This window comes from Solanum stenotomum, chromosome 9, assembly GCF_019186545.1.
Source record: "Solanum stenotomum isolate F172 chromosome 9, ASM1918654v1, whole genome shotgun sequence".
NCBI lineage: Eukaryota > Viridiplantae > Streptophyta > Magnoliopsida > Solanales > Solanaceae > Solanum > Solanum stenotomum.
This window is the reverse complement of record NC_064290.1, coordinates 14,750,932-14,768,037: the sequence shown is the minus strand read 5'-3', so window position 1 is coordinate 14,768,037 and position 17,106 is coordinate 14,750,932. Positions and strand designations below refer to the sequence as shown.

At 34.2% G+C, this 17,106-nt stretch overlaps 1 protein-coding gene across 1 annotated transcript; it reads left to right on the top strand.

The window, feature by feature from the left end:
- Positions 1-1,003: 1,003 nt before the first annotated feature.
- LOC125876401 (uncharacterized) lies at positions 1,004-11,271 on the top strand. Its single transcript, XM_049557586.1, has 13 exons — positions 1,004-1,581; positions 2,863-3,015; positions 3,093-3,305; positions 3,390-3,479; positions 3,669-3,785; positions 4,776-5,045; positions 6,057-6,213; positions 6,572-6,649; positions 6,888-6,988; positions 7,249-7,419; positions 10,245-10,319; positions 10,437-10,544; positions 10,749-11,271. The coding sequence occupies exons 1-13, from the start codon at positions 1,192-1,194 to the stop codon at positions 11,082-11,084; spliced, it is 2,259 nt and encodes a 752-aa protein (XP_049413543.1). The 5' UTR covers positions 1,004-1,191; the 3' UTR covers positions 11,085-11,271.
- Positions 11,272-17,106: the final 5,835 nt, after the last annotated feature.

The following is a 17,106-nucleotide window of genomic DNA, read 5'->3' as shown; positions in this document are numbered from 1 at the left end:
CAACAATAGTTGTCCACTATAGTAAAAATAGTTGTCCAACAATATTTATCCAATTTAGAAAATCAAGAGATAATTTACCTTTTGTGTATGTTTTACCCTTACTATTAAATATTATTTATCATTTAACACATTTTTCAAAGCATTAAATTTACCAGAATGATATTTTACCTATGTTATTTTACCTCTTTGAACATTTTTACCCTTTTAACTTTAATACCTTTTAATTAAAAAATATAAAAAAGATCAGTTTATTTTAAAATAAAAAAGATATTATAGATTTTTTAAATTTCTGGCCATTTAGCATTACCCTATAATAATATTACCCCTATTATTTATTGTTTCTTAAGGGTATGCCAAGTCAATAATGGGCACCTATTATTGGATAGAGGGAATATATCTTAAAATATTAGTCAAAATTCATACTCCCTCCATTTAAAATTAATTAAATTATTGAGGTGTTTCACACCCTTTAAGAAAAGAGGATTAAGATATAAATTAGACATAACTTTTCATTTTTTATCCTTATTAATTATTATCAAATTTATGATTAAAATAACTAAACATTAATTAATAACTAATTCCGATACTAACTAATGAATAGTAAAATTGAAAGAAAATTCTAAAAATAGTCTAGAAAATTAAAAATTAAAAATAAAAAATATCTCAAAAATTCAATTAATTTGAAATGAAGAAAATATTACTTAACTCTCAAAATGAAAATTATGACAACTAAAAAGACGGAGAGAGTACACAGTACAAGTGCAATCATTTTATTAAATGAACTCTTTGTTAATAATGCAAAAAATATCTAAAAAAGGATAAAACCAACGCCCAACGGTAACCTGTGGGCCAAAGAATTAATTCCCTACAAATGAACTCCAGCCTAGACCCCTAGTGCCTTGCAACGGGCCGGCATTTATTCCCAAATAAGAAAAATAAAAATCAAAACAAAAATTGTACTTATTCCGTTAAGCCACGAAAATGGCCCCTCGTTTTGATCAACTTATAAAACAGTGTTAAGTAAAAGAATACGTTACTTAACGTGCTTCGTTTTCTTCAATACATTAAAAGACCATCCCTGCCCTCATCGACGGCATCACCGTCGGAAATTTATTATTCCGATCTACTTTAACCCGACTCAGCGACTATCTAAATCCATAATTCTCAACTTCTCCTTTGCCGGAACTTAAAATGGAGGGAGAATTTGTGAAATCAGTTGAAGATGGTGTACATCTAGCGAAAAGGATTTATTTCGGCAAGGATAGAGCGGTAGCGCCGCCAAAGCCAATGACGGCGATGGAGAAAGCGTCACTGTCTTACCTGCCGGAATCTCCTATGTTGTATGCTGTGATTGGTGATCCTGCTATCGTTGATAACCCGGATATTCCGAGTTACCAGCCTCACGTGCACGGAAGGTGTGATCCTCCTGCTTTGATTCCTCTTCAGATGAACGGAATTTCACTTGAAGCTGATTGTTATTTGGATACGGCGTTCATCACTGTTACAGGATCATGGCGTGTGCATTGTGTCATGGGTAGCCGTAGCTGTGACTGTCGTATAGCTGTACCCATGGGTGAACAGGTAATTCAACTGTTTTTTTATTTTGAGTTACCCATAAAGTTTCTCTTTATGAGTTCTGTAACATCCTTTTTTGAAATTAATAAAGTAGAGATCGCATAACCAATCGAAAAGAAAAAAAAGAAAAAAAGTAGAGATCGCATAAAGCTGTTAGTCTTAGAAAAAAGAAAAAGCTTCTCTCTCTATTAGGATATATATATTAACAGCAATTCTTACACTATTGGTGTAGTTTTAATCTCTAATTTAATAGTTAAAGGTTTCTTGCTCTGCTTTTGAGTTATTGCTTTAAGAAGTTACTTGTAAGCTTAAGATTATCTTAAATTGATGGATGTAGAAAGAAAATTATAAGCAGTTCGTGTGCACGATCTTTTATCTCTTGGGAAATGTTTAATCCTGGAATAATTGGCTTGATGATTAATCTAACGTTAATAGGAATCTTTTGACCGCTTACGAATATCTTTCAGGTTTTCTCTCTTAGTAGGACAAAGATTACCTATTGCAGAAGCTGGTAGTAGTATGGTCCAGTCTTTGTGAATAATATATTTCCTTAGAAAACAATGAGATTTCTAATTTTACCCTCTGAAGATGGTGATAACACAGTTCTTTTTTTTTTATTTATTTCAAAGAAAATTAAGAAAATGTTTGGATATTTGTTAAGTTTGTATTATAATTTCCTCGCTAGTTAGAGGTAGTGCAGCATGTCTAGTTGTGAGGTATAGCATGTCTACCTGATGGGTATGTTCCCCATTCTGGTTCTCTGTATTAATAGTTACTATGATGGCGTTCCTTTTTGATGTGAGAAGAAATGAACATAATTTAAGAGTGTTTGATGCTTGTATGACGTGAAGCAAAGAGGCGACATAAACTAGTTGGAATAAGTGTGAGATTCTCTTCTAGTACTCGAGAGTCTCTAATTTAACTTAAAAGTCAGGTTATGTATTGGAATGAAACGGACATGAGTAGAGCAGAATGGACATAGAGGATTCATATAGCTGACCCAACTACTTTGGGAAAGGGGAGTCGTTGATGATTAATTGGTGCTTTCATGATATGGGAGTTGACAGCATGACAAAGATCTCATCAAGTGTGTCTCATTAAATATGTTGTCAGCACGACAATTATCTCAACTGTTGTCTCATTAAACTTTTGCTTTTTTTTCGTTATCAAAAAGTATATATTTTCTGCTTGTTTGATTCTGAATCATCCTCACCTCATTTTTTTGTTTCACAAAAGTGAAACATTGCTGATTGTTTGTTCTCAAGTGATGAATTATTTGGCTAACAGGGTTCAATTCTAGGTGTCGAGGTTGAGCTACCTAGGAAATCTTACAGCACTAAAATAGTTACCTTGGATGATGAAAGCGAAACAGAAAAGGTAGCCAAAATTCAAGATGGATGCTTTCTGAAGCCCCACATTTTTATCCTTTCAATACCACAGGTAAATTTATCAGTCTCCTATATAACCCACTCTCTTCCTCATTATTGTTCATTTTGATGATGTACTTACCTCTTTAGGTGGATGGTGGAACCAACATCTCTGTCACGATTAGATGGTCTCAGAAGTTATTATATTGCAATGGCCAGCTAACCTTGGACGTACCCTTTAGTTTCCCCGACTTCGTCACTCCAGCTGGAAAAAAAATATCCAAAAAAGAAAAGATACAGCTTAATGCTAACTCTGGTCCTGGAATAGAAGTTATATGCAAGAGCACTAGTCACCCTCTGAAGGTGTGTCCTGTTATATATTCCACTGATTTATAGTTTTTTGGTTGATGAATAATTGTGACATCAGGTTATTTGTTTTGTGGTTAGGAGCGACAGCGTCAGGCTGGAAAGTTGGGCTTCTTCTATGAATCTGATGTTCTAAATTGGTCAAGGGCTAACTTTGTTTTTTCTTACGCGGTAGGTCTTACATGAATTTGTGTTGATCATATAATATAAAGCATAGTTCTAACTTAGGTCAAACTACTAGTCACTAGGGTAACTATCTTGCTATCTTTTGGCTCCATTATGTTAAAGTGACATTTCTATAAATCTGTTCACAATTTGGGCTGTGAGAAACTCTTTCATCAATCACCACTCGGTTTTCAGGTTTCCTCAAGTCATACTTATGGAAATGTACTTTTACAATCACCCCCACCACTTGACAGCGACCAGAGAGAGATATTTTGCTGCTCTCTTTTTCCGGGAGATCAGCAGTGTAGGAAGGTTGGTACTCTTTATCTTTTTCTTACGTTACCTTTGCATTTAAAATTTGTTCTCCAAATTTTTTTCTTTTTATGACAATTTTTAAGGAGACCAATGGAAATCTGTCAGTTATTCTTCTACATTCACCGTCTCTCAAGTCCTATCATGTTCCATCCTCATGCCAATTGCTAGTTTCTCTTCTAGGTCAAAAGATGTAATCGACTTGCTAAATGATAGGTTGATTGTGAGTTTCAGCTAAAAAAGTATTTTGCAGTTATCGGTACATGATCATGCATATTTAGGCACCTGGTTTGTCTAGAAGATTACTTGATTAGTATTCACTTCCCAAAGGTGAAAAAATAAGATACCACAGCAATAACATTTCTTATTTCCATAGTTGTCTGAGTTTATGTATCATCTGTGAAGGAATGAGCAACCAATAACATGTAGATCATGCATATTCATGCCCGACTCACCTGACTCTCCTAGAAGATTACATTATTAGCATTTACTTTTCGAAGGTGGGAGAAATAAGATACAGGAGGAAATACCATGTATTATGTCCATATTTATTTGAGTTTTTATATTATCTGTGAAGGAATGATCAATCAATAACATGTAACAGGAAGTAGGTAATCTGGTACTTGCAGAAGATTTTAACTTGTTTTTTCATATCTGTTTTCTAAGTCCCTCTTATTGTTTAATATAAGGGCTCATATATATGAAGTGGCAATGCTCCTCATGTACTTATTAAGGAAATAAGATACAGGAGGAAATACCATGTATTATGTCCATATTTATTTGAGTTTTTTTATATTATCTGTGAAGAAATGATCAATCAATAACATGTAACAGGAAGTAGGTAATCTGGTACTTGCAGAAGATTTTAACTTGTTTTTTCATATCTGTTTTCTAAGTCCCTCTTAATAAGGGCTTATATATGAAGTGGCAATGCTCCTCATGTACTTATTAAGGAAAAAATTTCGTCATTGTCATTGAAATTTCTGACAGGTCTTCAGAAAGGAAGTGGTATTTGTTGTTGATATAAGTGGGAGCATGAAGGGAAAACCAATTGAGGATACCAAACAAGTGCTTTGTACGGCCTTGTCAAAGCTTGATTCTCAAGATCTGTTTAATATAATAGCTTTCAACAGCGAAAAATATCTATTTTCATCATCACTCGAGTTGGCAACCAAGAAGTCTATTGAAAACGCAACTCAGTGGATTGGAACAAATTTTATTGCTGGTGGTGGCACAAATATTTTGAATCCATTGACTCAGGTCATACCCCTTTTTTAGATAACCTGTCTCAGGTTATATTATTTTTTTTCATCTATTTTAGTTAGCTGCAAAGCTTTATTTCTTGTGTGTTAGTCGTCTCATCTATTGAGTCGGAGTAGATGATCTATCTGAGATAGTATCAAGCTTCTATTTTTTGTGAAAAACATGAAGAATGAAAAGAAAATATATCAGTGGTCCACTCGGTATTTGTATAAATTGCTTCCATATGAGCAGAATATCAAGGTTATAATGAACAGAACCACCAGGTGACATTCTATTCAACCCTATGATCGATAAAAACGTTTTGGTCGTCAGCTAATATTTCTTGTCTGATTGAGTTGTAACGTATGATCGACAAGACGTTTTGGTCCACTATTTTTAGATGTTCACAATCAATCATCCCCTCTCAATGTGTGAGATGCTATTTAATGACACTGGTTTCATCCCAAAATATCTTTAGGACACTTAAGGGCCTAGTTGTTAGTTGAATATCATTTGTTGAGCATTAGGAAAGGAGTAACTAACTAATATCCTTTTTTTTCACAAGTATATAAATGAAAAAAAAAACATGTGGTCAATCTCTAAAAAGAAGTATTAACTGTTGGCAACATGATCAGACGTGGTTTAGTAGTTAGGTTGTTGCATTTGTTTAGGAGTCATTAAGTTGTTTCCTAGTCTTTAGGTTATAGGAGTAGTGGAGTCAGTTTTTATATTCAGAATTATTAGGAGAGTAAACGTGTTTTTTTTTTATCTATAATGTTTTCTATTTAAGGACTCTTGTGAGTATTAAGAGAACAGATACAGAGAAAATTTCCACACTTGCGAGTCTTTTCTTTTCATCTTTGCTGCAGTTTATTTTCTATCATTAACAACAACATACTTTCATCCTCACCGCTTACTATTTATTCCTAGAATGTTGAGTTCATGATATTGAAGTCCTACTGAATTCATAGATTTTTATCGTACCTGTATTTTCTGTCAAATCTAAGACAACACTTTTACCTTTATCAGGCCATGGAGATGTTTTCGTATACCCAGCAACACATTCCGATTATTTTCCTGGTCACTGATGGAGCTGTTGAAGACGAAAGACACATCTGTAATGTTCTGAAGAGTCATCTGATGCAAAAACAAATGATATGCCCACGGCTTTACACATTTGGCATAGGTATGTATCTGGAAGAAGCATCGCCTCCCTCAAAGCTCCCCCTCTCACCCCCACCCGTAACCGTAAGGAAAGTATTTTGGTAGAGGAGATGCATTAATCTCCGATTTTAGCCTTACTAATATTTGCTCAAAAATCTTGCGTCCAAGCTCGGTAAGAACTTGTTTTAGTAGGTTGTGTCAATGTTTTGAGGATGTAACCACAAATTTTACATCCCATTAGACACCTAAATTATGATGGTCTTAGATTTGGGGAGATCACATCATCTTATTTTTTACCTAGATTTTAGGGATCTGAATTGAATCATTTGTCCTTTGCAGTAGATTTGTGCTTTTAATAACCTATACATGACTAATTTCAGGATTGTTCTGCAACCATTACTTTCTCCGCATGCTTGCAGTGATGAGTCGTGGCCACTATAATGCTGCTTATGATGTTGGTAAGTTCAGTGACTCTACAACTCATACAACAATATTGAAAGATGGCATTATAATTATTATTTTTCGTTTCAAGGATTAAAATACTAATTTGATTTGCTTCAAGATAAATTACTTTTTGATCTGGACATACTCAACTTGATATAATGTTACATAGGTTTCCTGCATTTTCTCGTGACTAACTGTAAACAGTTGTTGATTGTAGTTGCCTTCTCATTATGTTTTGGTGGTCTTGTACAGATTCCATTGAAGTTCGCGTGGAACAACTGTTCTCCAGGGCATCATCTGTCATTCTTGCGAATATTGCCTTTGAGAACCTTGATGGTCTTGAAGAATTTGAGGTGGGCATGTGAGGATATTTGTTCTTTTATTGGTAGCTCTTGGATGGATCACAATTATGATAGTGCTGCTAACATTTAACTAATAACAAATCTAATCAGTCGTACCTCATTTTTGAAGAATTGGGTACATTCCCTGCATATAATATGGATACGACTTTAGTATGATCTGCATCCTTTATCATTATATGTTGTCGAAGTTTCGTGTTGTCTCCTACATGAATTCATGCTTCCTAAGGAAACTACCTTTAAATTTTCAATAGGTCTTTCCCACTCCAGTTCCAGACCTTTCATCCAAAGGTCCATTAGTGTTGTCAGGCAGATACCGAGGAGTATTCCCCGACACGCTTAAAGCTAAAGGAGTCTTTGCAGACTTGAGTAACTTCTCCCTGGATCTGAAAGCTATACAAACAAAGGACATACCTCTTGATAAGGTAACATAACTGTCTTAGGCTGCATTTTTATTAAGATTAAGACTTGTGAATCTGAATGATCAAAGACTATTTGTTTTTTAACATCTAAAAATGCATAATTTATTTATTTACAAATAAATTGCAATTCAATTTTTTTAAAAAACAATTAAATATTATATCAAGAAAATGTTAACTTGAATGATAAAATTATTATTTAAGTGATAAATTAAAATATTTAAAGATATAAGTGAATATATGTTAGATATAATTATTGAACTATCTAAATTATTCAAAAAAGATATATTGATGAAAAAGTTGTTGTGAGGAAATGTAATCATAAACATTTAAATTTAACATACATTAATCTATTAATCAAACTTATCCAACAAACTAAAATAATTATTATATAGTTCTGATTTAGACTCTATAAATATAGAGTATTTGAATAAGTAACTAACAATCATCTAATTTTGACATTCCATCATTGAAAAAAATTCAATTAACCACTTTACCTTTCTCAGAAAATAAAAATAAAATTCTGTTAACGAAAAATATTGTATTCTCAAGTATTTCAGCTTCTTTGCATTAGTTTGAGTGCAAGTTGGTGCCGCATATCGTTCATTATCTGAGAATCATCTTCAATTGTCCAGCTAGTTCTATTTCTTTCCTCCAATGTTTTTTCTTGTTGTCCTTCTCATCAAATATTACTTGAGGTGTATCAAATTGATGAAACAAGTTATCATTGATGTGTTCCTTCCTAATAAAATTATTAACTATAAAGCATGCTATAACATCTTTTTGAATATTAATAGAATATGGAGCCATCTTTTCCAATAGAGGAAATCTTGCTTTCAGTATTCCATAAGAACGTTCAATAACATTTCTAAGTTGTGCATGAGCATGATTAAACTTTTCCTCCTTAGTTATAGCACGCCTATGACACTAATTTCATAACCGATATCTAATGTTACGATACAGTGTTAGAAAATCCTAGAGTATTTAGAATATGCTGCATCACATAGATATTATTTATCTGGCATTAAAATAAAAAAATCAGGTTTTGTGAATAGAATTATCATCACTAGAGACTTATTCCCTTCTACCAAATCCCATTTGCATGTCATCTGAATATCATCAGTTCTACATATTAATCTACTTCTCTTTGAAAGACAAATTCAATTTTTTTTTTTGAATAGGATTAATATGTAATCAACAATAAACCAAACAAACATTTGAAAAGAATAAAGAGTTCATATCCTATTTAGAGCTTGTTTAGATGGGCTTATAGCTTATGACTTGTAAGTCAAAAGTAGTAAGTTATGATTTCTAAATTATGAATTGCCTTAATTTTTATTAGTTTGACTTAAAAACAAGTGCTTAAAAGCACCATTTTATTTTATCCAAACACTACAAAGTTGCTTAAAAATTATTTTAGCTTAATAGCTACTAAAATATGCCAGTCAAATCAGGCTCTTAGAATAGATACTCATAGAACCGCCAATTGTTTCATCCTTTGCAACTGTTTTTGGCAAACCTAAATAGAAATAGGTTATAGGAATATTGTATACAATTCTTTCTTTGAATAATATACAGTTAGCTCTAACTTGAGACTATTAGTAGATCATAAACTAGACCAATGTTTGATGATGATAATTGATGATACCAACCATAAGATTTTAGTGTTTGCCAAGTGTCGTTAATTATATCAAAGAGGGAGGGGATCAAGTCAAACCTAGAATCTGTGGTTTCATGTATACTGTGTTTCTAGCTAATAGTAATTATAATGTGTGTATGACATATATATGTAAAGTTTCTTTCATGTGACAATCAAACTAAAAAGGATTTATGGTCAAATATTGGTTGCTTGACCATTAATGATCATCGTCAATCAGAAGGCAAACCAGCTCAATGTTTTTTCAGTTCCCACGTTCATTATTTATTGGGAACTTAAATGTGTTACACATACCAAATAGGACAACTTCATTCATGAAAAAAATAGTCACCTAACACAAATGAATAAACAATGCACTTCTAAAAAGTTTTTAAATCTTACCTATTCAAGAGGTTTTTGAGTAGCTGATTGATACATGGAGAAAGAAAGGAAAAGGAGGCGCTGATACTTGAGAAAGAGAGGAAGAGTAGGCACTGATTTTATGGAGGAAGAGAGCAAGAGTAGGCACTGATTTTATGAAATAAGCACTCCCAAGATTTTATTGTAAATACATTAGTGTGTTTAAAAGAGTTTGTATGGTGTTAAGATTCTTTCCCAGACCTGAACGAAACAGTCAATTTCAAACCTTATTAGGAGATCTTTATTCACAAAAAAATAAATGCACTTAATGGGCTGAAGTTTGAACCATTCAGATTCAAACCTTCATTAAGTGCAAACAAATGAGCCTAAATATAAAGTGAATCATATTTCCTCCCGAGAAGAGCAAGTACAATGAAAGAATCATCTAAATGTTACTTTAGTAGCTGTACTGACCTTTATATACCTGGTGGGCATTCATGAGCCTTTGCACGTTTGTTGATGTCTGTGGAAGACTTGGTGAAGGTAATCATGGTCTTACTGTTAGTATTCAGCTGTGAGATTTTAGAGCTTCAACAAGTACAACCATGTCTTGTGCTGAGTTCTTTGCTTGACTATACATATACATCAATGCCTTTTTGCCTTTAGAAGTTTTAACAGTTCAACTATATATTTCCTTAATTTGGCTGCTGGGAAATTTTTTTTTACTCTTCTGCTGCCTACTGAATTAATTACTCTTATCCATCGTTAGTAAAAGTGAAAATACTAGATTTAAGAGGATAAATTGATTCAATTGCTTTCTATGTTAAATGTGCAGGTGTTAGCAAGGCAACAGATTGAACTACTTACTGCTCAGGCCTGGTTGACTGAAAATAAGGACCTTGAACAGAAGGTTGTTACCACCTCCTATATTACATTGGAATGCCTGGATGGATTGTTACGATCTGCTAATTTTTTTCCATGTATTCTTGACTTGATTGTTTTTTTTTTACCATCTTTCTACTTGCAGCTAGCACAAACAAGTATACAGAACGGCGTCATTTCTGAGTATACACGCATGATATTGATAGAGACTGATAAAGGCAAAGTAATCACTGAATCAACCTCCAAGCGGAAGGTAGGGAGCTTTCTGATCAAAAAGAATTTAGTGTTTATACTAGATCTAGCAGTTCTGAGTATTCAATTGTAAGCTATTTTCTAATTTTATCTGGTACATTTGAAATCTCTTTTTACTGGTATCAACTTGAGCAGTAAAACAATGAAGTTGCCAGAATAGGCATAAACCATTGTAGTTTTTCTTTAACAAAGCTTAATGAAGCAGGTTTCCACTGCTCCTAAGAAGATTGAAGAGGCTAAATTACAGAAAAAGACATTGCTACAGAATCTTGGGGCTGGTTTTGGTAACTACAGTGCTACAATTGAAAATATTTCTCCTGGAATCACCGAGACAAAACCTGAAACAGCAGAGATTCTAGCGAAGGCAGCATCTAATTGTTGCGGAAAGATGTGTGACATGTGCTGTTGTATGTGCTGTATACGGACATGTTCGAAAATGAACGATCAGTGTGCAATCGTGCTGACACAGTTCCTGGGTTCTTTGGCATGCTTAGGTTGCTTCGCTTGCTGTGAATTGTGCTGTTCTGGAAATGATGGATGAGAAAGTTATTGCATAGCTTCCTTGCAATCTTGTTGTATACAGTTTCATACATTTTGTGTATCATGGTTCTTGTGAATAGTATGTATGTATTTATCTACATACAAGTTTTACCAATTGCTTTACTGTAATGATGTAGAAATATAACATTGCATGTTTGATAATCAGAGAAGAATAATGTTAAATTAGACATGATTATTTGCAGGAAAAATCATGTGGGTGCAAACTAAGTTAAATTATGTAAAATGGAGTTGAGGGCAAGTGAATTAGATTTGAGCGTGTTTCTTTTCTTTTTTCGGTTACGAACTATTGAGTATGAATATCTCAAAATTCAAATGGTCACTCAATTTTGAGTTTTTCTCTCAGAAAGTGCTCAATTTTGGCTTCTTCTCTTAGAAAGTCATTCAACTATTGATTCTTTAAGTCACTCAATTATGAGATTTTTTTTTAGAATGTCACTCAACTTTTTTTAATAACATCAAAGTCACTCAACTATGAATATTTCTTACCTACAAAGTTACACAATCTATTTAATTATTTTTCACTAAAGTTTGCTATCATTGAATTTTTATTTATAACCAAAATTGTGAGAATGAGTTAGATTTTTATGTTTTATATTTATTTATAAACAGGCTTCGTAGTTTTGAATATGTTAAATACCTCAACAAAATTAAAGATAATATTTGATAAATATATACCTTTATAAATAATATTATATTAATAAATATTTAAGATACATATTTTTTAAAAAAAATATTTTAATTAATAATTACTGAAATATAACTAATATTATAATCATCTCCAAGATGTAACTCTATAATTATCTCCTCTCAAATAAGGTGAATTTTTTTTTAACTGACTTAGGAAATTACTTTGAATTTTTTAGAGACAATTATAGTTTACGTGTGATTGGAATGCATCTGTTTTGAATTAATTAATATATTGCGTTTTACAGTAGAATAAAATCCTTGAGATTTTGACTATGTTTCACCAAGCAATTTGAAACCATGTTGTTTTTGTGAAACATGATCATTAGAAGACTAGTCAGTGTTTCTCCCTATCAAGTTGTATATGCTAGTCATAGAGTTTTAGACAAGAAATAATATTTTAGGAATTTAGGTGGGAAATGGATAAAATAAAAGGTCTAACGGGTCGAGTCATCAAAATGGTTTAAATGAATATTTTTTTTCTTATAATTTTGATTTACATAAAAATTTCATGTTAATACATTTTAATGAAAAAATTAATTAAGTATGTTGGGTGACTTTGTAGGTAAAGTATTTATAGTTGAGTGACTTTGAGGTTATAAAAGAAAGTTGAATGACTTTGTAAGAAAAAAAATCATTGTTGAGTGACTTTGTAAGAGAAAAACTCATAGTTAAATGACATTCTGAAAGAAAAACCCAAAATTGAGTGACTTTATGAAAAAATAACTCAAAGTTGAACGACCATCTAAGATATTATCTCGAACTATTGATAAAAGCAGAGAAATATATTATTGAAGACCGAGACAGAGCTTGTATTAATCAAGATCCAGAGATGAAAAACATGGGATTATCTATTTAGAACTTGAGATGCTTGTTACAAGTGAGAAAAATGAGATGTGTTTCACTCATATGCAATGATTTATTTATAGGGCAAAATCTTTGGGATAAACTTACTGTAACGACTTGATTCCGTCGTTATAGAAAAGCCAACGGGGAAAAAATTTGGGTCGAAAAACTTTTTCGTAGTAACTTGGGATTTCCTAGCCTAGTTCAGAATGGGACGAAATCAGAGTCACGTGAGTCTAGGGAAATCTGGCAATGATTGGGTGATTTAATAAGGAATTTAATTGCATGAGTAGATAACTAAGACGTTAAGGAATCAGTACAACTTTATATAATTGAGTTTGGGAGAGTAAAACTCCCGAAACTGATCTTAGCGTGAACGAGTATTGTCTGAGTGTCATGGGATGAAGGTGTGTTGTGAAATGGGGGTTTGAAACTCTTAAATCGACTCACTGGTTCCGTGCAAGCCGCTGTGGCGGGATGGGGGCCGCCATAGTGTGCCAAACGCGAATTAAGTCAGAAATAAACCCCAAAATTATTTTATTCTGCAAGTTTCGACTTTGAGAGCTAAGGAGCGACCCTAGGTGTTTTCTTGACAGTTTTCCACCATTCTTGAGGTAAAGGTAAGGTTTTCATTTCCTGAATTCGCTTTTCGATCTGTAGAACTTAGTTTCTTGGGTAATTATCGATGGGGGAGGGTTGATTTGTGATTTATGGTGGAAGGAACCCTAACCTGGATATGGGGATCAAAGGTTTGGCCTAGGGTTGATGTTATTGGTTATATTCCGGGTGATTAGGTCTTGTTTATTGATCCTCGCTTTATTATGATTGTTTGTAGACCAAGAACAAGCGAAAATAATCTAGAAAGGGAGGAATCAAGTTTCTTAGGGGATTCAAGCTTTGTTCGAGGTAGGTGATGGTTGTGATTTCATGTTGGTGTGATATGTATTTGTAATTACTTCTTTATAATGCATGTATGTATGCATGCAAATGTTGCATTATTGATCACACTATTTGTAAATGAGGATGATTGAATAATTGTATGCCATGAATCATGACTTGATTGTATGATTATGAAAATCTACATCGTGATTGTGATTGTGGCTTGTTGAATGGATCATGTGTTGCGTTCCGACACACTAACTTGGATCGGGTGCCACGTTTCGATGCATATATGAGATCGGGTGTCACGTCCGGCACACTAACTTGGATCGGGTACCACGTACCGGTACACTAACAGTTTGGGTATGAGTTCCGTGAGAGGACCAATGACTTGTTATAATTGTATATCTTGAGATTGTGAAATTATATGTTTTTTGTAAGAGATGACTAATATTGTATATTTTTGGTATATGCCTATTTTATAGTGTTGTGGTTACTTGTATGTGTTTCACTTATTGTGATAGTTGCGTGATCCTACCAGTACACTGTGGTTGTGTACTGATACTGCACTTGCTCTTTCTTTGTTGAGTACAGGGCATCTTCAGGCGGCTATTGACAGACCTCGTTTAGAAGACCAGTGATCGATTCGAATTCTAGGGTGAGCCAGTTCTTCCAGGCTGCCATAAGTTCTCTATGTTTTAGTCCACTCTTTTCGGACTCAGACTTTCTAGTTAGTTATTCATATGTTTAATTGGGTTGTACCCATTTTCTTTAGACTTATGGTTCCTTGTTAGAGTTTTGGTACAATGATTTTTAGGTTCTAAGGGTTAAGACTTCTGCATTAGTTTGGTTAAGTTATTTGTTTAAGCTTTTGGAGTTTATGGGAACTCCATATTTAATTCGGTCATTTAAACTTGTTTTCGTATCTTTAAATGCCTTAGTTTTTGGTTGAGTTGTTTAGTTTGGGTTGTAGTAATGGTTCTCCCATCGGAGGGTTAGTGTGGGTGTCAATCACGACGGTCTGGGTCGTGACAAAGTTGGTATCAGGGCCCTAGGTTCGTTGATCTCATTGTACCAAAACGAGTCTAGTAGAGTCTTGCGGAATGATACAAAGACGTCTGTACTTTTCTTCGAGAGGCTATAAGAGTTTAGGAAAAACTCACTTCTTTCTACTCATTCGTTCTGTGACTTGAATCCAATTAGTATCTGGGTGATATAAATTGGTATCTTTCCTGATTCATTCTATTGTCCTAACTAGAGCAACAAAAGTGGTAACACCATTACTAGCAAGAGAAGATGTGTATAGATTACCGGCAATTGAATAGGGTCACAATTCGAAACAAATATCCACTGCCTCAGATAGATGATCTTTTGACCAGTTGCATGGTGCATTAGTTTTTTCTAAGATTGATCTAAGGTCTGGCTATCATCAGTTAAAGGTTAGGCCTAAGAATATACCAAAAACGACATTTAGGACCCGCTATGGGCACTATGAGTTTCTAGTTATGTCGTTTGGGTTGACAAATGCGCCTGCAACTTCGTGAGTTTGATGAATGGTATGTTCAAACCACTTCTTGATTCTTTTGTTATAGTAATTATTGATGACATTTTGGTTTATTCAAAAAGTAAGGAAGAACATGCCGACCATCTTCGTATTTTTCTAGGTGTTCTTGGGAAACAAAAGTGGTAAGCGAAATTTTCTAAGTGTGAATTTTGGTTGACTTCGATTGCCTTTTTGGGGCATGTAGTTTCAAGGGAAGGGTAATGGTAGATCCCCAAAAGATTGAAATAGTCGGAAATTGGGTCCGACCTAGTTTTGTGACTGAAATTAAGAGTTTTGTGGGGCTCGCTAGCTACTATCATCGCTTGTGAAGGGATTAAGGTTAGATTTGCAGATTCAAGTTTATAGGTGACAACATTCAAGAAGTTTTGGTAAGGTACGGTTAGATAATGAACACCATTACCTTGGAAAATACATTTAGTATTGTTGTCATATCATGTATGGGTTTCTTAGTAAATGATGAAATTATGTTGTGACAATTGAGGTTAGAGTTTCTACTGCGATTTCCTAGATTGAATGTATATCAAAGAGGGTCATGATACGACTACTACGATAGCAGTGATGCTTACTTAGTTAAGTTATTAAGTGTGTTAAAATTGTGGAGAACCTGGGCATATGAGGAGGAAATCAGTGAGGTCGTGGAGGCCGGAGAAATGGTAATGCAGGTAGGGGAGCAGTGCCACCAAGCAAAAAGGTTGTCCGTCAAGATGACAGGGCTCAGTTTTATGGCTTTCGGGTAAGACAGAGGCTGAGGGTTTGATGTCGTGATCACAAGTACTATTATTGTTTGTGATTGGATGGCAAATATGTTGTTTGATCCGAGTTCTACTTATTCTTACGTGTCCGTGCGATTTGCCTCAGAATTTGATATGATTTGTGATATACTTGATGTCCCCATCCATGTTTCTACCCCAGTTGAAGAGTCAATCATAGTTAACCATGTATATCGTGTTGTCCTATTATGTTATGGATATTCAGATTTGGGTTGATTTGGTTATGCTGGATATGAAGGACTTGATATAATCTAAGACATGACTTGATTGTCCCCCTATTATGATGTGCTTAATGGTAATGCTAAGTCGGTAACTCTAGAGATCCGAGTAGGTAAAGGTTAGAGTGGAAAGGGGTACAAGCCTAAGTTAGCTAAGGTTATATCTTTCGTGCGGGGTAGGAAACTGGTGGGGCAGGATTGTTTGGCGTAATTGCCTCATATTAGGGATGTTGAGGTTGAGTCTCCCTCTATTGAGTCTATTTCCTGTGGTGTCAGAATTTAGAGAAATGTTTCCTACTGATTTGTCTGGTATGCCTCCGGATAGAGATATAGATTTCTGCATTGACATGGAAACTAGCACTCGCCCTTTCTCCATTCCTCTTTATCGCATGGCTCTGGCAGAATTGAGAGAGCTTAAAGCTCAAATCCAAGAGCTTCTTGATAAAGGTTTCATTCGTGCTAGTGTTTCCCCGTGGGGTGCTCCTGTCTTGTTTGTTAAGAAGAAGGAGGGTAGTACGAGGACCAATAATTTTATCCTAAGCCATAAAAGAGTAGATTGATACCGGAATGACAAGCTTATGGATAAAGAAAGTCCCAATGAGTATACTTAGGGAAAGGTAATTGAATTATTTTTGTAAGAAAGTGCGTATAAATTGTGTTAGTCCTTTGAATTTGATGAGTATACCTGAGTTTGAGGAGTCATGTCGATGAAAAGGTTGACTTTGTAGTAATAGCACGGATAACTGAGCATAATAGTAATAAGAGTTCGTGATGGATTGTGACGGGATGCAAATATATAATAAAACTGCTGGTTAAGCGAATTTTGTACAGTAAGTGCGACTTGTGAGTATCTAAGGTTATGGTTTTCTAATATTTGGTGAGTAACATGGTTGTATGGAAAGTTTTAAGAGATGGTGGGACACCACACGAACGGAATTCTAAAGGGCTAGAATTATAATGAAGGAAAATATAGTAGGATGTAGTACGACCTTTAAAGAGAGGCGAGAGCAAGAAACTTTTATTTAACTGCAAAGGCTAAAG